Genomic DNA, 26,716 nt, shown 5'->3' with positions numbered 1-26,716 from the left:
ACAAGTTCTCTTTGCAAAGTGCCCTGTGTGTGTGTATAAAGTAAAGAATTTCGGGTGAAAGCCAACGCCTACCGCCCTACGGGCCGGTTTCATGGTTCCATTGCCGGGATATCAATCACTTTTTCCTCAAAGAGTGAGCCTGGATTGTTCAAGGTAAAGACACACAGTGCAAGAACGCGGGGATTACACTATGACCGACAAGGGGAAGGGAATTATGGAAGAGGGTTCCTCTCCAAAGGACAGGCAGGAGATTCCTATGGTTTTTGAGATTGGCGAGAGCTCACGGCCACGTCAGTCTGTACCTCCTGTCAACGTGAATGTCCCTCCAGTAGTACAGGGCTTTATGACAGGGCAACTCGAGGATGATGCGTTTAAGACTCAGTTAGTTGCCGCGGTGAATGTCTTTTCGCAGCTGGTGCAGAATCCGAGGTTTATGGAATTCTTGCAAGCGCCACCAGTGCAACAGCAAAATAGGCAACCTACGCCGCGTACGGAGCTTGTTGAAGCTCAAGCCCAGGCACTTCATGAGGCGCAGGAGGAAAGGGAACACTCGCATGTTGCGGAGTCGGGGGCTCCAAAGCAGGTTCCTCCCGTGCTTGAACAGGTGGCTAGAACGCCTATTCCACAGGTTATGCCAGTTCAGCCCGCCACCTTTCAGAGCCAGCATGCTGTCTTGAATGGACAGGGAGCTGGATACCAGGCTATGCACTCAGTTTTTCCACCACCCACGGTACATCCTGGGTATTTCGGGGGTGGATCAGTGTTCCAAAGCATGGCTGGTTATGCGTCTGGAAGTCAGCCATACATGCCAGGAACAGTGTTCGGGGGTATGCAAGGCATCATGCCAAACCCAATGTATGGTACTATCGGCATGCAACAAGGTTTCCACGGCAACCAGGGCCAGTTTGGGGTGCCACAGGGTCATTTTGGCATGGCTGGTTTTTCTGGACAGCAGCCAGATATCGCACCTCTGACGCAAAATGTGAATGGCCAACACGTGCCGATCATGCCTAGTACAGTGCCCATGTTACAGACCATTCCGTATGACAATTTGGGGACACTAGAGAAGCCGAAGGCTTACAAAGAGGGTGGTGCAGCAGTAAAGTTCAGTACCTTCAGTGGTTTCGAGGACAAGACAAAGGCACTCACTTTCCTCCAGCAGTTTGATACAGCTTATGCGGGAGGGAATTTTACAGAGGCCTCGAAGGTCAGGAAAGCTGCCACTTTCTTAAAGGACAATGCGCTTACATGGTGGACGACATTGTTAATGCAAGGACAGGCACCCGCCACTTGGGTTTACTTCAAGCAAATGTTTGCATCTGCTTGGCTATCAAATGAATTTGAAGCCGATGTCTTGACAGATTGGCACCAGCTTACGGCAGCTTCGTGCAAGAGCTTGCTGGAGTACAATAGGAGGTTTTGTAAAGCATTACTCTCAGTGACCTCCTACAGATTTGTACCATTGACAGAGCAGATAGAGAAGTATTGTTGTGGGCTGCCTAAAGGGCTTCGCGATTACTGTACAAAGAATAGAGTGGCTACCCTTACTCAGCTTATGGAAGTTGCGAACACTGGTCTTGCCCTGTTGAAAGGAGAGGACAGTGGATTTCCGAGCAGTGATAAAGGAGGGCAGCAAAAGAAAAATTCAGCGAAGAAGCCCTTTGTGAAAACGGCTCCTGATGCGTCACAGGGGTCAGAACAGGCCACCAAAGACAAGGATTCAGCTGGGACTTCTGGAGCGCAGGCAAAGAAACAGAAAAGGAAGCCTTTTGTGCGCAAGTCGCTCGAGGAAAAGAAGGTCCTAATGGCTGAGAACAAATGCTTTATATGCGAGCAGCCTGGTCACTTTTCTATCAATTGTCCACAAAGGAAAAGGCCAGCTGACTCAGAGGATAAAGAAGACCAGAAAGGCAAGAAGCCTAAACCCACGGCAGGTTTAGTGCCAGACATGGTGGGTGACAGGCCCAGCACAGATGCCAGTGAGTTATGCAGGGCATGGGGTAAAGTTAGGGATCAGACGGCACTCATCTTCTTTGATCCAGGTGCCAAAGCCAACTTTATCTCACCAGAGTTAGCTATGAAGCTCGGCATCAAAGCTGAAGAGATGGGGTACACCGCAGAGGCAGGGTTGGCATGTCCTGGCCACTCAGAGTGTGTTACTCCCATCATTGGAAAACTACGTCTGCATATTCAGTCGTATGTGGACACTGAAGAGTTCTACATCATGCCGCTGGAAGGTTGTGACGCCTTGTTGGGGATCCCGTGGATGTTCCGAGTGCATGGAGTCTTGGATGCCTACAACAAAAAGATCACTGTACAGCATAGGGGCAAAACTCACATCTTGGATGTAAAGCTTAAAGGAGAGTCAGTCCCTATTGTATTTGCTTCTGCTATCACTTCTGTAATAAAGAATCATCTTTCTGTGTACTTGATTTTTGCACGTGATGTCTCAGATAGGGATCAGTCAAATTTATCTGTGTTAGATAAAGAAAGGTCAGCATTTTTGCAAAACTTTAGTGACTGTTTTTCTGATTCATTACTGTCGCAATTACCGCCAGAGAGACCTGAGGATCATCGGATAGATTTGGTGCCAGGGTGTAGCCCACCAAATAGACCTCCCTACAGGGTTAGTGCGGCGCAGCAGAAAGAGATTATGGGCCAGGTTGAGGAGTTATTAGAGAAGGGGCTGATTCAGCCTAGTTCTTCACCCTTTTGCTCCCCAGTGCTCCTAGTGCAGAAGAAGGACGGCTCATGGCGCATGTGTATTGATTACCGTGCGTTGAATAAGAATACCATCAAGAATAGGTTTCCTATTCCTCGCATTGATGATATTCTCGATCGTTTAGAGGGTGCTGCAATTTTCAGCAGGATAGACCTGAAGAGTGGGTACCATCAGATTCGTATAAGCCCAGAGGATGTGCACAAGACTGCGTTTAGAACGACATTTGGTCTTTATGAGTTTCTAGTGATGCCGTTTGGGCTAACAAATGCTCCAGCCACGTTCAACAGAATGATAGACCGGATTTTCCGCTCGCATCAACAGTTTGTTGGAACATTCTTCGATGACATGATTGTGTATTCGAAGAATGAAGAGGAGCATAGGCGCACTTGACCATTGTGTTCGAAGAGCTGCGCAGTCACAGGTTACTTGTCAATCCTAAGAAAAGTGAATTCTTCCTCGAAGAGATCCACTTTCTGGGCCACATAGTCTCAAAGGATGGTGTAAGAATGGATCCCGCAAAGGTCGAAGCTATCAAGACATGGCCAGACTTGAAGACTGTGCACGATGTCAAAAGCTTCTTGGGATTGTGTTCCTACTATAGAAGGTTTATCAGAAATTTTGCAGAGATAGCATCGCCTCTTCACGCATTGCAAAAGAAAGAGGTCACTTTTAGATGGACCCAAAAAGAGATTTCAGCTTTTAGTCTCTTAAAGGAAAAGTTGACTTCAGATCCAGTTATTGTTTTGCCAGATCTCAGGAAGTCATTTGTGGTCCAATGTGACGCGTGTGGCAGTAGCATCGGAGCAGTGCTAATGCAAGATGGACGGGTAGTAGCCTATGACAGCCGAATTTTGCAAGGGCCAGAGAGGACTATGCAAGTCTATGAGAAAGAACTCTTGGCCGTTATTCATGCACTTTCTAGCTGGAAGCACTACCTCTTAGGTGCTGATTTTGTTGTCCAAACAGATTATCAGACCTTGCGATACTTCTTGACACAGTCAAAGTTATCCGAAAAGCATATGCGATGGGCAAACATTCTTTCCATGTTCCACTTCCAGATTATGCATGTGGAAGGCAAGAAGAATGTTGTGGCTGATGCGTTATCAAGAAAGCCACAAATTTCAGCTGTGTCAATTCCTTATCATCATGAGTTAGATGACATGCAGGAACAGTATACTGCTGATGAAGATTTTGCAAGGATCTTTGAACAGTTACAAGAGGGGCAACATCACGAGCACTACCTCCTCAGAGACGGTTTTATGATGATGCATGGCAGACTTTGTGTCACTAGGCCACTGCGACATAAGGTCATGGAAGAGAGTCATGTCCCACCGTATGCAGGGCATCGTGGCATTGATGCAACAGTTAAAGCGGTAGAGACGTTCTTCTATTGGCCTACCTTGAGGAGAGATGTGGATGCCTTTGTGCGAGCATGCATAGTTTGCCAAAAGGTCAAGTTTGACAGGCAAAAGGCACCAGGGTTGTTACAACCACTGCCGATTCCGGATAAGCCATGGGAAAGCATTGCTATGGACTTTATCTTTGATCTTCCAAGGACGCCAACAGGGAATGATGGTATATGGACCATTATCTGCAGGTTCAGCAAGCAGGCCCATTTTATCCCTGTCAGGAAGAAGATAAAATCTGATCAGATGGCACGCTTGTTCATGTACAATGTGTTTAAGTACCATGGTATGCCACAATCGATTATCAGTGATCGTGATCCTCGCATGACCAGTTTGTTCTGGAGAGGATTGTTTGAGAACATGGGTACTACGCTCAAGTTCTCGTCTTCGTTTCATCCACAAACTGATGGACACTCAGAAGAGGCCAATTCTACTGTCTTAGATCTGCTAAAATGCTATGTGTCAGATAATAAGGGCAAGTGGGAGCAGTATTTGCCTATGCTTGAGTATGCGTACAATAATACGGTGCATTCGTCTACTGGCAAAGCACCTTTTGAAATTGTTGAAGGCGGCAAAAAGGTTCCTCCCATTTTGCACACAAAGGACAAGATCTTTGAGGCAGATCGATATGTTGAGAACATGGATGAGATGTATAAGAAGATTAAAGTTGCCTTGGAGAAGACTCAGGCAAAACAGAAAAAGGCTGCTGATCGTCACCGTCGTGAATTGTTACTATCACCTGGTGATTGGGTTCTCTTAAAGTTCGAAAAGGCAAGGTTAAAGAAGATGAAGGGCAAGGAACGACTGTTTCCTAAGCTCAGCATGCGTTACTATGGGCCTTTTCAAGTGCTTGACAAGATCAACGATGTGGCTTACAGGCTGAAATTGCCTGATGCATGGAAGATTCATAATGCGTTTCACGTGAGTCTTCTAAGACCCTTCGTGGGTGATGTGCCAGAAGATATGCCAGTTGAGGATCAGCCAGAAGTTGAGGAACTTGATGAGATCCTGGTACCTGAGCAAGTTTTGGCACATAAGGACAGAAAAGTTAAAGGACAAGTTGCAAGACGCTATTTGGTGAAGTTCAAGAACTATCCGCCTATGGATGCAAAGTGGATGGAAGAGCATGAACTGTCAGAGTCACCAAATGTATTGCAGCTTTACCTTGAAGCCTTTGGGTTACAGCCTACTTATGCCCCAACCCAACGTGTGCAAAGGAGGGGTAATGATAGAGCTAGTACATCAAATGTACATATGAATTCAGTGCCATAGATGGAAATGGCAAAAGTATGAAGGCCTCATTAAGTCATTTGTATCTATGTATGTTACGACCTTTCTTGCGGATACATGCGATGATAAAAGAGTGTTAATAGCACAAGATCATCAGTGGCGTGTATTTATGGTATGCAATCGAGGACGTTTGCGATTTCAAGAGGGGGGTATGTCACGAGGACGTGGCAGTTATTAACCATGTCACAGAGATGTGGCAACTGCTAACCTTGGTTGTTGGTTTCTTTCCAATGGGGTTTATTTTATTTGTTTAAGACCCTCTTCTTGAAGTAGCAAACGGTCGGACATTGTATGGCCAATGTGAACGGTAGATTCACCCGCAGACGGGAAGTGGTCGGCACTGGAATTCGTATGGTAAGAGGATGTCTAGGCTCAGAGCAAGATCATATAGGTCCCCCCGTCGCACTTAGCAAGTTGGTGGATACTAGGAAGTGAACTCAATTAAGGCGTAAAGTCAAGGTGGGACTACCAACCAAAAGTATCCGACAGTTGGGCCACATTGCATTTTTGGATGCGGTCCCAATGAGGATAGATGGTCAGAAGACCAGTGGGAGCCCAACGGAAGCATCTCCTAAAATTTAGGGAACTGCTATTTTGGGCCACGAAATGTGTTCGCGTCATTACCTTCGGTATGACTAGGGGAACACTTTACAACTCTGCCGCGAAGTCAACTGACGCACCAGTTGAGATATTTTTAGCAGGGAAAGCCCAAACTCGGAAACTGGGCGACGTGTCAGCTTGTGAGCGATTCTGCCACTCTGGGAGGCAAAAACGAGCTGCAAATCATCAAAGGGGGCGCCATTTTCAGCCACAGGCGGATTGCAACAGGTACAGAAGCTATGGAATGCTTACCTTGCCCTCTATGCACAGTATGGTGACGGGAGTGATGCCCCGCACGCTACATACTGCTCTCTTTCTCCCCTACGTACAGTTATGTGATGCCCCACAAGAGGGCTACTCATTTGACTGATGTACAGTTGTGTGGGTTCATGCTTTTGTGCTGAGGCAAGAGCCTCCTTGAGCAGGAACAAGGGTAGCTAACTGCTGCTCCAAAGCAGGCACTGGTGAGGGTCATAACCTCACCGTACAGGTGCAAAATCAGCGCTGTGTATGCGCTGTAATTTGACTGTTTTTCAGCCATACGGACGCCAGGATCATTGGGAATCGTGCCCCACTGGCAAAGGACAGTTAGGGGACTGTTTGGGGCTGAAAACAGGGCAAAAACCAGTAAATACAGCGTGCTGAATTTACTGTTTTTGGACAGGAATCAGAGGGTATACGTCAGTGCAAGCGAGTTCCAGCAGGGGAATTGGTTTCGCGCAAGTTTTGGGGCTGTTATGCTGCCGAAATTTGGCCAAATCAAATGGTATCTAGGTGGATACACGTGAAGGATTCCCAGGACCTTACCTTGTAATTTACCCTCCTAAAGAATAAAGAAATACCGAAAGGGGCGCCAATTTTGGGGCCTACAGGTTGTCGGCGTCTGCTCGGAGCATTCTAACTTCCGAGCTGTGTGTGTGATTAAGTGTTAATTCCCATTACAGGTTCTCTTTGCAAAGTGCTCTGTGTGTGTGTATAAAGTAAAGAATTTCGGGTGAAAGCCAACGCCTACCGCCCTACGGGCCGGTTTCAGGTCTAGCAAACCCGCTTCATATGACCGCTTATGCATTTTCGGTTGTGAGGCATTTGTGCATGTAAGGCCTGAGTTGAGAAGCAAGCTTGATGCTAAGTCCATGAAAGGAATCTTCATGGGATATGGAGATGAAGGAGAAATGGGCTTATAGAGTATGGCTACCTCAACTTCAAAGGGTTATACGCAACCCAGATGTTGTATTTAATGAGACAACGCTGCTTAAAAACAATGTTGCCTCTAATGTTGACTCTAAAAAGTTCAAATTTCAGCATGTACAGCCACCTGTTAGTTCTGAAATTGAGCCTCAGGATACACCACAAAGGCCCGAAAATCTCAATGAGCCAGTGATTATTGAGCCAAAAGATGTTGGACAGCCATTGCATGCACTTGAAGGCGATTTGCAGCCAAGAGAACATGCTGAAAATAGGGCTGAAAATTATGTATAGAAAGAAGCCCATAAATGATGATGTTGTCATCCCTCCTGATCTAGAACGTATGCCAGATAATGTAGATCATTGGGTGCAGAGATCTAGCAAGATGAAGAGACCGATTTAGAGATTTGACCCCTCTTTGCAATACATTATGTTGATAGATGAGGGAGAGCCTCTTACGTATAAAGAGGCCATGTCATGTGATTCTAAGAGCAAGTGGGAGCTAGCTATGCAGGAAGAAATCAAAGCATTGCATGCCAATGATACTTGGGATTTGGTTAAGTTACCCAAGGGTAGGAAAGCCATTTCTAACAAGTGGGTGTACAAAATCAAAATTGTCAATGGGAAACCCAAGTACAAAGCTAGGCTTGTTGCCAAAGGATACAAGCAAAAGGCACGCATTGAATTTTAGGAGGTGTTTCTCTCGTTGTGAAAATAACTACCCTTCATATTCTTTTTGCTAGTCGCTGCTATCTTGGATTTGGAGATGGATCAGATGAATGTAAAGAGAGCATTCTTGCATGGTGATCTTAAAGAAGAGTTGTACACGATGCAACCAGAAGGATTTGTCATACCTGGCATGGAAGACCTTGTATGTATGTTGAAAGGAAGTTTGAATGGGCTGAAACAAGCTTCTAGGCAATGGAACAAAAAGTTTGACACTTTCATGCTGAAACATGGGTTCAAATGTAACCATGCAGATCACTGCTTGTACATCAAAAGAGATGTAGATAGCAGCCCAGTGATTCTTGTATTGCAAAGGCTTAGCATCAGCCATATTAAACCTGTCAACAATGTACTTTTCTTGAGACAAATACAACAGTTTCTGTTGCCCATCTCTCGTTATGCGCATGCCCAAAATATGTTCAGCTAAACCCAAATCTTTCATTGCAAAAGCTGAATTCAGCTGGTTTTTAAGAGTGTCAAGAGTGCTCTTAGTCTTCCCGACTAACAACATGTCATCCACATAATTGCAGCCACATGTAAAGTTGAGTGCAAGTGATTGCCCGAAAACTGTTGATGCAACCAATACTATGAGGAGAGTACCTTATGCTTCAGCTTGTGGCTCTCTCATGTATGCTATGGTTGCCACTAGACCTGACATTGCTTATTCAGTGAGAGTAGTGAGCAGGTTTATGCCTAATCCTGGAAGCACACATTGGGATGCTGTAAAGTCCATAATGATGTGTTATGGAAAGGGTCCATTAAAACTGCAGGGATATTGTGATTCTGACATGGCAGGTGATGTTGATACTCGCTAGTCAACTAGTGGGTACATTTACACCCTGGCAGGTGGTGCTATTTCATGGTGCTCTTGACTTCAGAGGATAGTTGCACTCTCTACTACTGAGGCTCAATATATTTCAGTCATTGAGGATTCTAAAGAAGCCATATGGTTAGCCCGCCTGGTCAGTGAGCTTGGATTGCATGATGACACGCCTGTCCTTGGTTGTGATAGCAAGAGTGCAGTCTGTTTGGCTAAAAATGACCTTTTTCATGCGCGTACCAAACACATTAATATGCGGTACCATTTTATCAATGATGATGGTTTGGTCTCATTGATCAAAATCAACACGCGTGAAAACCCTGCAAATGCTCTTACCAAAAATTTATCTAAGGCACAACATGAGCATTGCCTACAGATGGTGGGAGTTACATAGCTTAAAAGCGACTCTCTGGACCTTTAAGTGGAAGGTTTTTGGGGCATGTACAAGCATTATACTTCATTTATTGGCCTTTGGACCACTTGGACTATTTTAAAGGTTTCACATTGTCCAAGTGGCCAAATGGCACATTTTAATAAAAGAGTCCCAAAAACCTCATAACTTGAGTTTTTGGACTTCTAAAAACTTACGTAGCCTCTTCTCCTGCAACCACCGTTTTCTCTTTCTCTCTCTCTTCACACCACCTGCGCACGCACGCTCCGTCGCCCAAACTCACCCAACTTGGATTCGTGAACGTCCTCTTTCACTAACTACCTCCTAAAAACCCAAAAAAATTTGCAATGACTTTGGAGTGCAAGTCAAGGATGGGACATGCTAGGCATCTGTACCGGAAACTGCAAAAAGGAATCTCTCCCATGCATCTCTCTCACATGGAATGGCAGAGAAAGCGGTTGACCTCCGCGCCAATCCTCAAAAGTCTCTACCTTGTTGAAATCGCCTCCAACGATCCACACATATACAGCAAGCAATACGTCCACAATTTGTTGTCAAAACTCAGCAATGGGGGCATAGATACACATCACACCTACCAAAGATTCATCAATCTCTAGAGTAATCCATATCACCCTACCATGTAACATCTAGTATGGTCACAGACACGTCGTCGTCAACGGGGTCCCACAGAAATGCATACACCACTACTAGAATACTGTTGTGTATCGTAGGTTCCCAAAACGTATGAGAATCCCCAAGTAACAACTTGCCACATATACACTAATTGTCCATACATAGCTTGTGCTCCTACGCAAGAAGTATATCAATCTGCATGAGAGCATAAATCTCTGCCAAGCAAATTCTGTCTTGGACCACTCATGCTAGTGTGATGCAATGCATTGACATTCCAAGTAACAATATGCAACTCCATGTGACACACAATGATGAACCTAAAACCTCAAAGGCATGCAACAACCATGTCAACATCTAAAAGACTGAAAATCAATGTCGAGCCCTCTTGATCCGTGGTTGAAGCCATGGAACAAGAGCTAATGGAAGAGCATCCTTATCATGTGGAAGAGGTCGGAGGAGTTGTCCTAGAACAAAGGAGCAAGCAGCTATAAACCAAGAGCCGAAGTAGTGTGAAGAGCATCGCAGAGTGCTAAGAATTGTGCACACCGACCATACTCGCATGGTGTGAGGGGTCGGGGTACTAAGGTCCACAAACAAAACCAACGGTAAACAGTAATTGTCCTCTCTATGAAGCCACTGTGCCCCATACACTGTGCAAGGTTGTCAGTAGCAATGCATGAAGGAATGCAACCTACCCAAGTTGGGATAGCCTGCAAAGTATGGCGAAGAACAAAATCCATGACAAAAGTCTCTGTCCAAGTCTCCATGCCACCAAACAGCAAGGAGGAGGACAGCATGGGACTCTACCTACTACCTAGTAGAGAGCGCACCTTCTCCACACATTGCAAAATGTACAAGCATGCCAATAAAGGATTTATGCCATCACCAATGTGCTCAGCTCAGAAGAACTGCCAAGCTGCTGGACCACTAGCTATGAAGGATCGAGGAACATGAGGAGGAGGTGGGGCACATGAGGGGGCAACGTGTGTGGAGGAGGTTGGGTTGGGGTTGGTGGCAAAGGATGGTGGTGCAGGAGCATGAGTAGGTGAAGGCGGAAGGGGAGGGGGTGCTGGTGAGGATGGCGAAGGTGGAAAATTAGTCTCCATGGCTGAGTGTGAGGCAACAATTGTGGTGATGGGCGGAGATGCCTGTGGAGCCCTGGGTGGATGCCGGGAAGTAGAGGGTACGTCCTACAATGGCTGATCCAGCAAGTAGCTAAAACCTGAGAAACTGCCAGAGACACAAGCTGTCGAGGTGGTACCGATGGTTCTGCAAGAGGCATTGTCCGCTTAAAAGTATGACGGCAAGTAGTCCTTTGCCAACCTCCACGACACCCTAAGGTGGGGGGGGGGGGGGGGGGGGGGGGGGGGGGGGGGGGGTGTTGTGGCTCAAGCCGACGAGGAGGGTGAGTAGGGAAATCGCTCACCATGTGCCCAAAAGCATGGCACTTGAGGCGCTGATCCGAGCGACCAGTAACCACCAAACACTGTAGAGGAAACCGCTCCGTGGTAGGATCTCGAAGTCGAACTGTGTTTGGAAAATGTTTATCACTACAGGCACAAACCTGTATCCGTGGTGAACCAATCTTCGTAGCCAGTGAACCTAGTATAAGCACACCCCACCTAGCAGCTACGCAAGTAAGAATCTAAAAGATGGACAAGGAGTGATAGAAAAGAAAAGAGTGACTGGAAACCGGGAGATCCGCTGCTGGCAATCAAACTTCTCAATGTCGAGGTATGGTGTCCGACTCTCTAAAACCAATATCCGCGTCCAAGCCACAATAGGAGAGCGACTATAAAGAGACTCACAACAGCACTCGTCTGAAAGCTACACCAGAAAGATGCAATGGCCCAACATGAATTCTTTGGCTGAAAATTGTAAATTCTTGTATGAGTCTTGATTGGAACGTTTTTTCGGATGAGTTTATGTGTATGTTTGGGAGGCTTTGGAGCCCGATCTTGTATGTAAGGGCTGTTGAGATGGTCTGAAGCTTGCGACTTTTACGCTCAAAAGTCCAAAGGTTTTCTATAATTTTTCTCCAAAGCTTAGTGGCTTTTTACTTCCTTGAGTCAAGTGTAATCGGGGTTGTGTGTATGCAAAGAGAGCAACTGTAGAGAGACTCACAACAGCACTCGTCTGAAAGCTACACCAGAAAGATGCGATGGCCCAGCATGAATTCTTTGGCTGAAAATTGAAAATTCTTGTATGAGTCTTGATTGGAACGTTTTTTCGGATGAGTTTATGTGTATGTTTGGGAGGCTTTGGAGCCCGATCTTGTATGTAAGGGCTGTTGAGATGGTCTGAAGCTTGCGACTTTTACGCTCAAAAGTCCAAAGGTTTTCTATAATTTTTCTCCAAAACTTAGTGGCTTTTTACTTCCTTGAGTCAAGTGTAATCGGGGTTGTGTGTATGCAAGGGTGAGCAAATTTGTGAGTGGAGACTGGTCCATATCTTCTCGTGAAAGCTACTTTCTAAAGACCCCCCCCAAATCCTTCACAACATGTACAAACATTTTCTGTAAGAGGATTCCGCTATATGCACACACATAGTTTTAAAGTACTGTGAAGCGCAAATCTCACAACCTATTAATACATTTGACTTGGGAACTAGATTGACATGGTGCAATTATCCTAGGCTGCTGGTGTGGCTGGATGCCCATCGAAGTGGTAACAACACCCGTCATACATATGTACATAGCATTTATGCAAGAAGGTTCCCGACTGACAGATCTTAATTTAATGGACTTGCCAGGCATGCAAGCCCTACAACAGGCTAACAAAATTGCCAAACTAAATCCCCTAGGATCTATAGACATGGTTTGGCTCTGGAAGTAGGTTTGGCGTGTCCACGTGGCACACAGAGCCAGTGTGCACGTGCCAATAATATTGCCAGGTCACCTTTAGTTAGCGTCATCATATACAGTATCTGCAGAAACAGCAAAGCGATTGAGTGCACTTTGGCGAACATTGTATGCTCTGAAATTTTAACAAGACAAGATTGGAGACATGCATGTTAATAGTCCTAGGCTACATGCTGATACTGCCAATTGCCCACTACAGCACATTGACACCTAACTATGTATTGTATGATCCTTCATGAAAGATGGCTATCCAACAGTCCTCACTACTCTAATGTATCTGTCCATGCAGGCAAGCCTGCAAGCAGGCTCCCAAAGGTGCCAAGCAATGATCCCCTATGCTTCTACCGGTCAAATAAAGGTCATTGTGTAGCATGTCAACATGGCACATAGAGTAACATCAAAAAAACTGAGGGTAAGGCACGAAATTTAACCCCTACCCCACCCACTACTATTATCAATGACACACTAGAAGGGGAACGAAGGAAAAAGGTGCAAGCATCTGATGTGAGAGAGGTCAGCCTGAAAGCAAGTAGCAAAGAGGATACACAAGGGACACCTTTCGTGGCAAAGCCATCTTTTACAAAACATTATAGCTTGCCACTATAGAATAAAGAAACTCCGATGGGCAGAAACACCTGTGGCAACCCGATTGTGGGGGAGCACACTAGCTCCTCCTGTTAACCATATCAATATTGTATTATTTTGCCTCTTTAGGTTGCAAACTTTAATTAGGTTTATCCTGCACATCTTGTAATGCATTGTCTTTGCCACCTTCCAGAAACAAACTCAGCTTGGTATGTATAGTTTATCCTTGAATCAAGGAGCCTGGAAGTTTTTGTTTCACGTATCGTACACCACTACCTTCTCCACCCTCTACAGACCGAGACCTACCTTTGTATGTGCAGCTTATCCATAACACACAGACCCTTGGACACCTGGAATGACTAACTTTGTCTCATAGGCCTTTTTTGACCTCCACTAGTACCCACTCTCTCCTTTTCTCGGAGAACAATCAACAAAGTCCTTCATGAAAAAAAATGTCCCATAATTTTTTAAACGATTGTACCAATACAGAACGGATTGCCATAAAGGGGAATAGAGCTTACAGATTAAGGCTGTAAAGCTGCTTCTCCTATAAAGACTAAGAAACAGAGTATGAACTCTACAGAGTATGAACCCTAGCACTTACTTTAATTCACTATCAGACGATGATGCTGTTCTTTCATGAGTAGCACTTCCTCTTGTTTCTGACCGAAAAACCTGATTGATTCCATTTATTGATTGGGGAAGTGGAGACTGTGAATCATATATGTACATAACAGAAGTGAGAAAGACCACCAAATAAAACCTAAGACTAAACTTAATCATGTCTTATCCAGCCATTCTTACTTGCTCAATCACACGCTCAATGTCTTCTTTCCAAGATATAGCCTCCTGTAACTGTATGGATGCCATCTATAATACCATACACCACAGCAACGTGATCAAAACGACTACAATAATTTTAAATGCAAACAAGAAATCGATAGCAAAATTTCCAATAGTTGACTACGCACCACGATAGAATTTGACCGGTCTGTTGTGTTGTAAATAGAAATAGCATAAACAACCTGCAAAGCATATGAAATGTTTGTGTTCATATAAATGGTGCCCAACAACGAGGTCAAATATAAAACACTAGGTTGTCATAAAGAGAGCCTCGGATCTTCAAAGACCCTCAAGAGATCTGTCAAGCCAGGCTTCAGTGCTGTGCTCAACGAGATGGACCATAAGGAGAATTGCACCAAAAAAAATATTACGACAGGCCAAACAAAGGAAAGACATGGGTCACTAAACACAATATTGGCATGAAAAACTTCATTGAAAATGGAAGGATGACATGTACTCCATGCATATAAACAACACATCTGAGAAGACGTTCTACAATAATAAATTCCAAGGTGGTTCAGAACGTACTGTACGTTGTTCCATAAGAAAAAAAATTACATACCTTTACGTACTCTTGTAAAAAAACCTCAATTTATCAAACTTTCTGGACATTTCCAATTAAAAACAAGAATACATGCATTAGCTTTTAGAGACAACCTACGAGGGAGGGGTTGGGTAAGAACCCGAGCTAATCCCGTTACATGATCTTATGGATCCTGTTATGCAATATGCTTTGAACATTGTCATAAATTCTTTCCAAGAAAAATTGTTACCGCATTGTAATCACCTTCCTCCTGCTTGCACTAGACCTTACTTGTGGGTTGGCCATATATACACCTGCCAAATAGAGATTCCATGCACATTTGGGGACTTTTCCCATTTCAAGTATGGTTTGATAATTTTGTAAGGAATCTAGTTACTAATCCTTAATTAAGTACTTAAACTCATGATTAAGACTTAAGAAACTTGAACTTGACTCTGAGATAAGGTTGTTTAGTGATAGGTGCATGTTGGCTTAAGTTTGCAACGCTTCAAGAGGAGGGTCCTCCTTCCTTACCTTAGAAGACTTAGAAGACTCTGTGTTTGATTCATCCATTGAAATGTCTTACAAACGCGTTCTTATATAGAAACTGAAGAGACGCGATGAAGAGACATGACCATAGGTCAAAAGACATGACTCTAGACCAATAGTTGTGTCCCTCTACTGTAGAGCCGTGACCCTTCAGTGTAAAGGTGCAACTATTCGCTAAAGAGGCATGGCTATTCGCCGAACAGGTGCGACTTGTTACCATATACATGTGGTAGTGATGTGTGTGAACACACTAGGACCGCCGGGGCATTTTTTCCCTCTTTAGGAGGTTTTTTCCCCTTGCATTGTATATACGCCCATCACTCTAGGGCTATCTATCTTTTCATTGCACACTAAGTAATACACTCTCAGTTGTGTGCCTTGAGCTTCCTTCGTCTTCTCCAAGCTGTGTGCGTTTCTCTGCAACCCTAATTCCAACAATTGTTATAAGAGCAGGTTGTGTCCTCCCGGGCTTAGTCTCCAGCAGCTCCAGCATACACCTGCTCACTTTCTCCGATTTCTGTGAGCTTTGGCGAGCGTTCGCAAGTCGACAAAAATTTTGGGTAAGCTCATAGAGCTTAGTCTGCTCAGATTATTTATTATGGCTCATTCCGACCTCCGTTTCCACTACAAGCAGGTCTGCACAGGCAATTTCGTCATTTTGTGCAGAATTTCTGTCAACGCCAATTACTGCATAATAGGTCCCATAGAGTCTGCTGCGGGTTGTGTTGTGCTATATAGCACGTGCTAGTCTCACTCAGTTTCTCCTCATTTTGGGCAGTTTTCACATTAAGTGCAGGCATTTTTCATAGCTGACAACAACACAGATGTGTTCGAGATGTTTGCTGCTGAGGATAGATTGGATAGGGACAATTACCCTATGTGGGCTTACATGATGCAACATGTTCTTGTATGAAAGGGCGTCTGGAATATTGTGCAGATATTGATGTACGTCCTGGTTCTAAGGATGTAGGCGATGTTGAGGATGTTGCAGGTCTTGCTGCAAGGATTGCTGCTATTAGAGTTGTTTTGCTTACGGCAGAACAAGCTCGTTGGGATATAAAGGATGCGCAGGCTCATGCGTTGATTGCGTTGTCTCTGAAGCGCACCATTACTCCCCACATTCGCTCAGTGAAACCTACAAAACAGACTTGGGATATTCTAGCAGGTCTTTATGCAAGCTGCAATGAGTGTAGACAAAATTTTGCAAATGCAGTTGCAGATTCAAGGGCTGTTTCAGATGCAAAATTGTGGCATGCACGTTTTGGGCATCTGAATTTTGCCAGTATGCTGCGTTGGCAGAAATCTGATATGGTTGCTTCTTTGCCGCCTCTTGAAGCACCTGTCAAACATGTTTGTGAAGGCTGTATTTTGGGTAAAATGCAGCGTTCTAAGTTTCCAAAGGATGGTTCAGTTAGGGCCTCATGCAGGTTGCAGCTTGTGCATAGTGATGTTTGTGGACCCATGCAAACTCCGTCCTTGGGAAATTACCTGTACTTCGTGACTTTCATTGATGATTGCTCCAGGCATGCATGGGTATTTCCGCTTAAAGAAGTCCGAAGTTTTTATGTGCTTCAAACAATTTCTGGCTATGGCTGAAAATGTCTCAAAATGTACTATGGGTACCCTTTGTTTCGATCGAGGAGGGAAGTATATGTCTCATGAATTTAATGCATTTCTGGCTAGTCGTGGGATAAAACATCAATGTACGGTGCCTTATACGCCTCAGCGAAATGGTGTTGCTGAAAGGAAAAACAGGTCACGTGCCAAAATGGCACAATGTATGGTCAAAAGTCAAGCTTTTTGCCGCATTCTTTTTGGCTTGAGGCCATCATGTGTGCCACTTATGTACTAAACAGGTGTCCTACGAAAGCTTTACAGTCTATTAATCCATATGAAGCATGGCATGATAAAAAGCCTTCTACTGAGCACATGCGTGTGTTTTGCTGTTTTGCATATGCTTTGGTGCCACAAACACAACACAGAAAATTGGACGATAAGGCTATCAAATGTATTTTTGTTGGTTATAGTTCTAACTAGGTATTATACTTTTTTTTGCTCTCTCCACCCAAGCACTCTTGTTATTCTCATTAGGAAGCTATTCTAATGAAATGCTCACTATGTTCATGCTATTTTCCGCTACACACAAGTTACTAGACCATTAAACTATGCTGAAAGCAAAGGTTATAGGTTGTATCATCCGCAAACAAAGCGTATTCTGGTTTCACAAGATGTATTTGTGGAAGATTTTGTTCAGTCCTTGCTGTCATGTACTAGAGACAATAATGTAAGCTCACGGGACATTTATGACACTTTGTTGCATCTTTTCAGTGGTGGAAGTTCGAATGTAAATTCCAATGAGGCAAATGTACAGCCTATGGGGTTTTACGAAAATGTTACAGATCAGCCTATTACTGAAGAGATGTACATGATGTACTTGATGAGGAAAGGGCTGAAAATAAACAGGCTAGAGGTATGCCAAAATGGGTGGTGCATACATTGCGTGACAGTAAATTGGATGCACCTTTGTCTAGTCGTACTCGTTCAGGCTCTGGCCATGCATCTTATGCATCAGATTGTTATGCTTTGGTTGTGTCTAGCTTACATGATATTGAGGAACCTCTGTCTTTTGATGAAGCACAAAATTCAGAAAATTGGATGGCTGCCATGCAATCAGAATATGATGCACTTATAGAAAATGACACATGGACTTTATATGACTTGCCTCCTGGCAAAAAGGCCATTGGTACAAAGTGGGTTTACAAGTTGAAACGCAAGCCGGATGGTGAGATCGAACTGCTGTTGGCTGCCTCATTTATGTATGCAACACGAGGCCGGATATTCAGTTTGCAGTCTCACAAGTCAGCAGATTTATGCATAGCCAAGGGTCTAAGCATTGGCAGGCTGTCAAGAGGATTTTCCGCTACCTTAGTGGCACTTTACATCTTGGCTTGTTTTATCCCAAGGGGGGATCATTGCCGCCAGACTTACATGCTTTTTCAGACTCAAATTGGGCTGGTTGTTTTGACACGCGAGTGTCCACAAGTGGTTTTTGTTTCATACTTGGCAGTTCATTTCCATGTATATCATGGTTGAGCAAGAAGCAACCTACTGTGGCTACTTCGAGTTGTGAGGCCAAGTACAGGATAGTCTTCGCAACTACGGTTGAGTGTGTATGGCTCAGACGCCTTATGGCTAATTTGGGTGTTGGACAGGACATTGCCAACACTATCTACACTCACAGTCAGAGCGCATTGGCAGTTGCGAGGAACCTAGTTTTTCATGCTCTCACAAAGCACATTGAGGTGCATTACCACTATGTCAAGGAGAGGATCTCAGCAGGAGAGATCAGCTTGGCTTATGTGCCAACACAGGACAACCTTGCAGATCTTTTCACAAAGGCATTGTCTCGTGAGAAGCTCTAAGCTTTCCGCAAAGCTTTGGGCTTACTCCCCTTTGTGGATTGATCATGTCCTCAGGGCATGGCAGTGCCATAGTTACCCGGAACGGGATTTCAGAACAGGGAACGGGGAACAGCAACGGGCATGAAACGCCATTCCATGTTACGAACACTCATGCTTGAAACACGGAACGGGGATTCGGAACAGGAAGTTGGAATGGGAACGGGGAACAGAGACCTGAAAATGACCATTCCCTCTTACTATGCATGGCACTTCCCTTTACTCATGTGCCAGCTCTCGTTCACCGCATCACTCCAGGGGGATTTGTTACCATATACATGTGGTAGTGATGTGTGTGAACACACTAGGACCGTCGGGGCATTTTTTCCCTCTTTATGAGGTTTTTTCCCCGTGCATTGTATATACACCCATCACTTTAGGGCTATCTATCTTTCCATTGCACGCTAAGTAATACACTCTCAGTTGTGTGCCAGCTTCCTTCGTCTTCTCCAAGCTGTGTGCATTTCTCTGCAACCCTGATTCCAACACGACTCTTGGGCAAAGAGACGCATCCTTCAGAGAATCAGGGTCTCAGATCTGGTGCATCTTTGTATCTGCAAAAGAATCGAGTGAAGAAGGTAATACAAGACAAAGAATACGTCACAATCGTGACATTCCCTCCCATTTAAAATAGAACCTAGGGGTAGTTGTAGAAACTCTGAGAGAAGGAAAATATATTTCTGCTTGCTTCTGCATCCAAAGCTCTTTCTTTCAAGTCCCACGTCATGGCACTATTATTGACCATACCTATTTTGCCAAACTGAAAATTGATCATAATTGCAACTTGTCCCATCTTTGTCGAAGTCATTTGTAGCTTTGAGCTTTTTCCAAGAAAAGATTGAATATTTATCTGCTTCGAGTGAAACTATTGGTAAACTGACTCCAGTTATCTGTTGAGTGATAACCATTGGTTGGAAATCTGCAAGGTATTCCATTGGTTTATCTGGAACAGTAAAATCCTCCCGAAGGCATGTCGTAGACTGAGACAAAGTAGTGTTTGGTATATCCATCTGTGAAGGTTTATCAATAGAACAAGTTGTGTCCAAAGATTCAATTGTAGCGAGTAAAGTCGCGTTGCAAGAGTCTGCATTTGATTTATCCTTTGCACCGTTGAAGGCAAGGAATGGAGTCTTCAAGTTTGAAGAATTATCATTCACCACTGCATTTGGTATCTGTTTAGAGACAAAGACTTAATTTTGCAAGGGCGGTGATGAGGCGAATTTTTCTGCCTGAATCACGGCCAAAGAAGGGTCATGTGCTTCTTGGTTGTCACACAAGAACCAAAATCTTCTCAATCTTCACCTGTTTCAGCAGGTATTAAGGCATCTCGTTGAGAAGAGAGAGGTTGAGGGACTTAGACCTCTTAAGAATCCTCTTGCACAAGGAAAGGATCAATAAATCTTCAACTTTACCACCATCAAACAAGAAAGACTTAAATGTAGGGCATGGCTCACGAGGGGAAACTTGTCTAGTATCGCAGAATTCACGACCAAGTACTTGACTAGGGTCTGATATATGTGCCACTAAGTAAGCCCATCTTGATATTGTTGATTTCTTTATAAAATGAGATCCTTTGTAAGCTTCAACTTGCTGCTTTTGTTGCTGATAATTCGAATAAGAAGTAGGTTGCTTAGAACTATAACATTTCCAGGAATATTCATGTTGAGACTTTTACTGCTCGCACGAAGGTACTTTGTGTCTAGTTGTCTTTGAGAAACCATGTTTTGGGTGAGAAAATTTGAGTTCCGAAGCCTTTGGTTTGAGTGGTTCTTTCTGGTCGATCACTAAAGCTTCAAAAGAAGATGGCGGAGAAGTAGCATTTGTAGTCCAAGAAGTACTAGTATGACTCCAGGAAGAGGTTTGCGTCTGCATCTACTCCAAGCGAGTGTGAAGTGATGCAAGGCTCGTGGAAAGTGCTGCCATCTGCTCCTTGATAAGAGCGAGGGCGTCTTCTGATTGTCCTCCTTCCTGTGATGTCGGCATGGTTACTCCTCAAAGGGAATAACGAGGGGAGGCTGACGACATGTGTGGTACATTGTCGAGCAAAGCGAATACCTACTCGTCTCCAGGTGCTGCCAAGAAATATGATCCAAGGTCGGAATCAGAAATGTCCTTGACCTCGTCGATACGATGTACTCGAAGTGCGGCAAATGGAGTGGCTCGCATGTCAAGTAAATATGCAACACCACCCACGTCTGGAACTCAGAGAAATGGTAGTGTGTAACATAGACCGGGTAATTCTAAGGCAAAAGTTTTGCTTGTGGCAAAGGAACTAGAGCAGGTGCAGGAGCCGGTTCTAGAACTGGTTTGGTTTGGAGTCGAGAAATCGGGAATTATAATAACCTCCGGCTCGGGCTCAGGCTCTGAAGTGTCTGGAATCACAATGACCTCCGGGGTAGGGAAAGGATATGCCGGTAAGTATTCCTTGGGAACTTCATCTATGTACGAAATATACGGAAGAGGTTCGTAGGCCATGGCTGCGAAATGTACCGCACACACGAGATGCACACAAGGCCAGCGCTAGGTGATGGGGTAGGAGCAGCTTGCAGCAATTCAAATCGCTGGCTGGCTGTCATAGTGTTTAGTTATGTAAGCGTTACTTATTGAAGAGGTGCACTTAGAAGTGTGTTCACATTATAAGTAGTAATTGAAACCTTTGGCTGAGGTTTTAAAAATGCTGCGCTGCAGATTGTTTACGTAAAAACAGCCGGCGAAAGGATGCCAACGCAGAGGAAAATTCAGCCTAGCGATTCAATGTTTTGGGAAGGGTGCGATTCAGCCAACGCTTGACTCAGCCAGCGCTTCAGTGGTTGGGGAAATTGCACAAAACAACCAGTGCAAGTAAATTTCAGCGCCAGCGTCGAGAATTGCAACGCCGCGGGGTGTGTGGAAAGGGTGCGGAGAAGGGGTACACTCTATGTGCAACCCTTGGGGAAAGGGTGCCACCAAAGTGAAGGGGTGCCTTCTATGATGCCCTTTCGCGAAGAGGTGCCCCTTTTGATGTGCACTAGCAAACAAAGAGAATTCAGCCACCTCGCAAGTAAACTCTCCAAGAGATTCCAAAGCACTGAAGCCCCACTCCAGTTTGTAGATCCAAGCAATGAAATTGTTCAAGAAGAGATCCAAGATCCTCTACCTAAGCCCATGTAGATGCTCCTGTGTAAGCAAGTGTCTGACGTGACGAGGTCAAGTGGTAAGTGTCTGTCCACCCAAGATGGTGGTGTCCTCTCTAGGAAGGTCGGAATCCCATATTCCATGAGCATGGCCATATCTCGTGTGAACTCCTTTGATGAGTGCATAGGTGTGTCCATAGTAAACCAAAAGTCACCACCCCCTCTGGAGTGCGCAACCGCCAAATGATGGCTGGAATGAATGGATCTCCCAAGGATCGTACGCCCGTGTATGATCAAGCTGATGTCGAAGATATCGTGTACTGCAGCGGTCACTGAGAGATCGCACGAACCACCACTAGATGGTGTCTTGGCAGGAGGTAACTTCATCTTCTGTGAAAAACACAAGCCAAGAGGCTGCTGTCCACCCAAAAACGCAACTGCGAGGTGATGAAAACGTTGCTGTCCAACGATTTTCAGCGTGCTCGTACGCTCCTGGCAGGGTCCAGAACGATCCAGAGGGTGTAGGGAGGGTGGTGAATCAATGGCACAGCCCCAGATGGGCTGAAAACAGAGAAAACAGCAGGTGTTTATGGCTGAAAACAGTAGATCTGAAGAGGATTTTGGCCTTCAATGCATCGAATGCAAGGCCGTGTGTCGTAGGCAAGATGATCTGGTGGAGCAAAGCTGAGCACTGCCCCCTTTGCTGCAAAAACACAGCAGCTATCCAAAAACGCTAAAGGAAGGAGGAGGTTTTCCGCGACGAAATTGCCCAAAAACAGTAGCGCTCGCAGCCAGAAGCAAAAACGCCAGGTGTAAATGCAAAAACGCAGGTTGAGGAGGTTCCCCCGCGACAGAAAAACGCAGATTTCCATCCCTTGCCTGGTGCATGCCAAAACGCTGGCAGATCTATGCTCCTTTTTCAGAAACACTGGTTGTTGAAGCTTGGGGAGAGAACCTTTGCAGAAGCGCTGCTGCTGATACCATGTGAGTGTGCACGCGTGCAGAAGCGAGAGAGAGAGAGAGAGAGAGAGAGAGAGAGAGAGAGAGAGAGACCACAAATGCAAGATATGGTGAAGAGGGGGCAATCAGCCCCCTATGACTACCATAAGCAGAAGAGTCAAGACCCAATACAACAACCAGATAGATGTGGAAGTGGGTACCCCCTAGCCCCATAAGGTAAAACCTGAATATTGTGCTAGCCAGCATACTCTATAGGATCAGTAGGCATGCTAACTAGCATACTCATAATGCTAAACCCTTGAATATTGTGCAAACCAACATACTTCGTACAATTACTTGGCGTGCCTACTAGCATATGCATAATGCTAAACCGTGAATAGTGCTAGCCAGCATACTCTCTAAGATCACTAGGCATGCTAACTAGCATACTCATAATGATAAATCTTGAATATTGTGTTAATTGAGCATACTCTGTAAGATCACTAGGCATGCTAACTAGCATACTCATGTAATGCTAAACCCTGAATATTGTGCTAACCAGCATTATACTCTGTAAAATCACTAGGCAATCTAACTACCATACCATTAATGCTAAACCCTGAATATTGTGCTAAGTAGCATACTTTGTAAGATCACTAGGCATTTAGGTGCCCAAGGGGAGGTAGGGCAAGGCCTAATAAAAATCCCCACGACCCAACAGGAAAATGATATATGGAAATATATGTGGGCTCCCGAACAAAGGTAGGCGGCCGGCCCCAAACTTGGGCAGCCGGACTAGGTACAACCTAGACTATGGGTGGCAAGCCCGGAGACATACTAGCCCTACAAGTATGCCCTAGACCTGTGAAGCAGCAAAGTGGTGTAAGTCTAACAACGTTGAAGTTAGCTCCTGAAATCGAGAGTTGGAGAGGGTGTTCCAAGAAGACAGTGAAGGAACTCTCGAGGCCACCAGATGAGATCCTACTGTAGACAACCTAGTAGAGATGCGCTCCTAGAAGGTGCATGAGCCAAGATACTACATCCCATGTGACAAAGCTAAATTGTACACCTGCTCTACTCAAAAGAAGAGCAGTCGCTCTTAAAAGACATGTTAGGCAGGGCATATCTTTATGAAGTCAAATGAAGCTATTTGGCTTGTGATAAGCCTACACAAATTTGCCTAAATCTCCGTGTAGCAAACACCACAACGTCGAGTGCTAGGTATCTAACTGATATAAAGCTTCCACTGTAAAAACCTCTTGTAGCAGCTCGCATAAGCCAAGGGATTGTTGATCCCTTAGGCTGTCCTTTCCAACATGAACCGCATCCACTCTTAACGTTTCCTAATGTGATATCCCCAAAAAGGATGCACATCTACGGCACAGTCATACTATAAGAGAGGCAAGAGAGACCCAATTGTCGTCCAGCACAAAAGCAAAGGGAAGGTACCAAGATGCAGATCTCTCTAACCAAACCAACTTCCCTCTCTGACCAAACCAACTTCCCTAAGGCCTCACTAAACTAACTCTCAAACAACTTTGCAAACTGTCTGATATCCATAGAGTAATTAGCCTCAATCATTGTCTGCTCTGGTATGGTATCATAAACAACCACCCTCATCCAAAAGGAACCCTCATGTAAAACCTGCACTCTGAATCTGATCATGGGAGCTCTCTGGACCAAGGAAAATGTGACGTTCTCTTGACAACTACAGGAAAAACATGTCAACGCAAAGTGGCCCGCTCCTCAAAGAGACATCTCGAAATCTCCATGGACCAACCCCAAAGAACTGGGCAGGTAAAATCTCAGATACTCGGACATGCTGGTGATGCAAAACCTGCTAAATAGCCAAACTCCTCTCTCTCTCTCTCTCTCTCTCTCTCTCTCTCTCTCTCACACACACACACACACACACACACACAAAAAAAAAAAAAACGGAGCTAGTGATCTGGCAAAGGTTAGAGAAGCAAGGAAAGAAGGGAAGTGGGCAATTTAAAAGCAATCATCGGGGACTTCAAGAGCCCCATTCCCACAAAGTAGACATATTCTATTTCTTCTCAATTTTGGATGTAAACACATGGATTATTACCACTTTTGAAAATGAGCTTTTGTGAGTTTAAAAGCCACCGGAGCCATTGTAAAAGAAAGCTCACGACCATGGGTCTCTAAGCTACTAAATGTTTAGTTTTGTTTCTTTTCTGTTTCTTATGATGAAGTGGAAGACCACCCAAAGATGTATTTGCTTTGTCCCGTATGTCAAGTTCGGCCTCCCATGGACGTTAATATATCTTTCTTTCTCTCTTTTCCCGTGCCCTTGCATTTTATCTTTTTCTCCCTCTCCTCCTTACTTTTCCTCCATGTGTGCTTGCACACTACACCCTTCTTGACAAGCCTAGGCAAAGAATGATCAAATATTCAATACTGAAGAAACTATGGCACACTTAAAACCTAGCTAGATATTGCCTTCTGAAATAAAAAGACAGCTTTTTTCTAGAAGGTGATGTGTCTGCCCCTAAAGCGGCTACAACTTGTTTACATTACTATAATTTATACCATAGCACACTTCCAGGGAGCTATTCACCACCCCCATCAAATCAACATAAACTATTTTCTTTAAAACAAAATACACACAATAATGTTATTGGCTAATTCTAAGGTGACACCTTGAAACTAACTACTCACATTGTTGTGATGATGTCTCATTCCTCGGTCTTCGACTCTACAGTTCGCATTAAGAGAAAGTGATCTAATTGGTATCTGCTGGAGCAGAAAAGTGAAGGGCGTTAAATTGGCATTATTGGGGAAAAAAATCCACTCAGAAAAAATTATAAGGGATCAAGCCTTCATTGACCTTGCTAATACATGACAGTAACATAGGAGGAGGAAAGACTCACATCATTATCGAAAGGCCTTCTTTTGTAATAGGCAAGGAGACCAGGCTGTAGCACAAAAAATCGCTTGTGAAAAAAGGATCGGCCGTACTTCCTTCGACCAAAGCGCACCATGAAGCCCTCACGCACAGTTTTCGGCATCTTTCTGCGCGCTTTTACAGAAGAAGCTCGATTTGGAAGGGGCGGATCCTGCAAGGCCTCATGATTGACACTGCCGCTCTTACCAAGCTTTTCTGGCACATCAGCCATCAAAGCTCCCCTGCGCTTATGGGCTTTTAACAAAATGAGGAATCTTCAAGCTTGCCTGGCTCCAGCATTGCTTAATTCTATGCACAAAGCTGTGGGCGCCTTGCTGCTGATGCACATGAAATTTATATCGCAGCAAGTAACCTGTTAAAAAATCATATATAGGGTGTTGGCGATCACCTGTAGATGAAGAACTCGTCATTCACTTCAGCAGTTGCTTAAACGTAAGTCGAAACTGCGATCAAGAAAGCGCTGTTGAGTGGATGGGTGTGCGCGCGCGCGCGCGCGTGTGTGTGTGTGTGTGTCTGTGTGTGTGTGTGTGTGTGTGTGTGTGTGTGTGAGAGAGAGAGAGAGAGAGAGAGAGAGAGAGAGAGAGAGAAGACACAGGTGTGCGAGAGAGAGAGAGAGAGAGAGAGAGAGAGAGAGGAAACGACACAGGTGTGCGAATATGTGTGTGCTTGTATGTGTGTGACTTGTAAAGCCACCCGGGAGTAGCCTATAGAAGCTGGATCTCCTGCGTTGTCAACAGGCTTCTCAAAATCAAAGAATGCAGTCGCTTTTACTGTGGAATGAAGTGCGGCTTAGGAGGTGAAAAGAGTAGCAAGCTGACGGGGACGGTAGGTAGGGGAAGAAGAAAAAATTGGTCGTTCACGTAAAATGCAGAGAGTGTGGATAAATTTACCTCTATTCATACATGTAGACTCTCTTCCTTCCATACATTCACATACATACGAAGGCGGTCGTCATGCGACGCATAGTTACCTGTTACTTTTTGAAATAATTGAGCCTCATGCATGATCACACATGCACTGGTTATCTGCCTTATATGCAACTATGCAAGGCGTTTTGTGGCTATGCCTATTTTTGGCATAGTTGCATGCATCAGTAAGATGCTACTAATAATTGTACTTCGTGTGACCACATCCTTAGCACACT

General features: G+C 44.7%; 1 protein-coding gene across 5 annotated transcripts in view; it reads right to left on the bottom strand.

Moving 5' to 3' along the window:
• Window positions 1-26,304, bottom strand: part of LOC147465797 (protein ENHANCED DISEASE RESISTANCE 2-like) — an 82,767-nt gene extending 56,463 nt beyond the window's left edge. The window contains exons 1-6 of one of the 5 annotated variants that reach the window (XM_086521985.1): window positions 25,961-26,301; window positions 25,538-25,889; window positions 25,326-25,403; window positions 14,190-14,243; window positions 14,023-14,088; window positions 13,823-13,929 (exon numbers count right to left, since the gene is read on the bottom strand). In XM_086521985.1, the coding sequence (XP_086378111.1) occupies window positions 13,823-13,929; window positions 14,023-14,088; window positions 14,190-14,243; window positions 25,326-25,403; window positions 25,538-25,783 (551 nt within the window). In that variant the 5' untranslated portion in view covers window positions 25,784-25,889; window positions 25,961-26,301. Of the gene's footprint in view, window positions 1-13,822; window positions 13,930-14,022; window positions 14,089-14,189; window positions 14,244-25,325; window positions 25,404-25,537 lie in introns of all 5 variants that reach the window. The other 4 variants (XM_086521978.1, XM_086521990.1, XM_086521999.1 and 1 more) reach the window with 4 other exon arrangements.
• Window positions 26,305-26,716: the final 412 nt, after the last annotated feature.

Source organism: Adiantum capillus-veneris, chromosome 1, assembly GCF_014529385.1.
Source record: "Adiantum capillus-veneris isolate H3 chromosome 1, ASM1452938v2, whole genome shotgun sequence".
Taxonomy (NCBI): domain Eukaryota; kingdom Viridiplantae; phylum Streptophyta; class Polypodiopsida; order Polypodiales; family Pteridaceae; genus Adiantum; species Adiantum capillus-veneris.
Note: the sequence above shows the minus strand (reverse complement) of the source record. Positions and strands in the feature narration are given on the sequence as shown.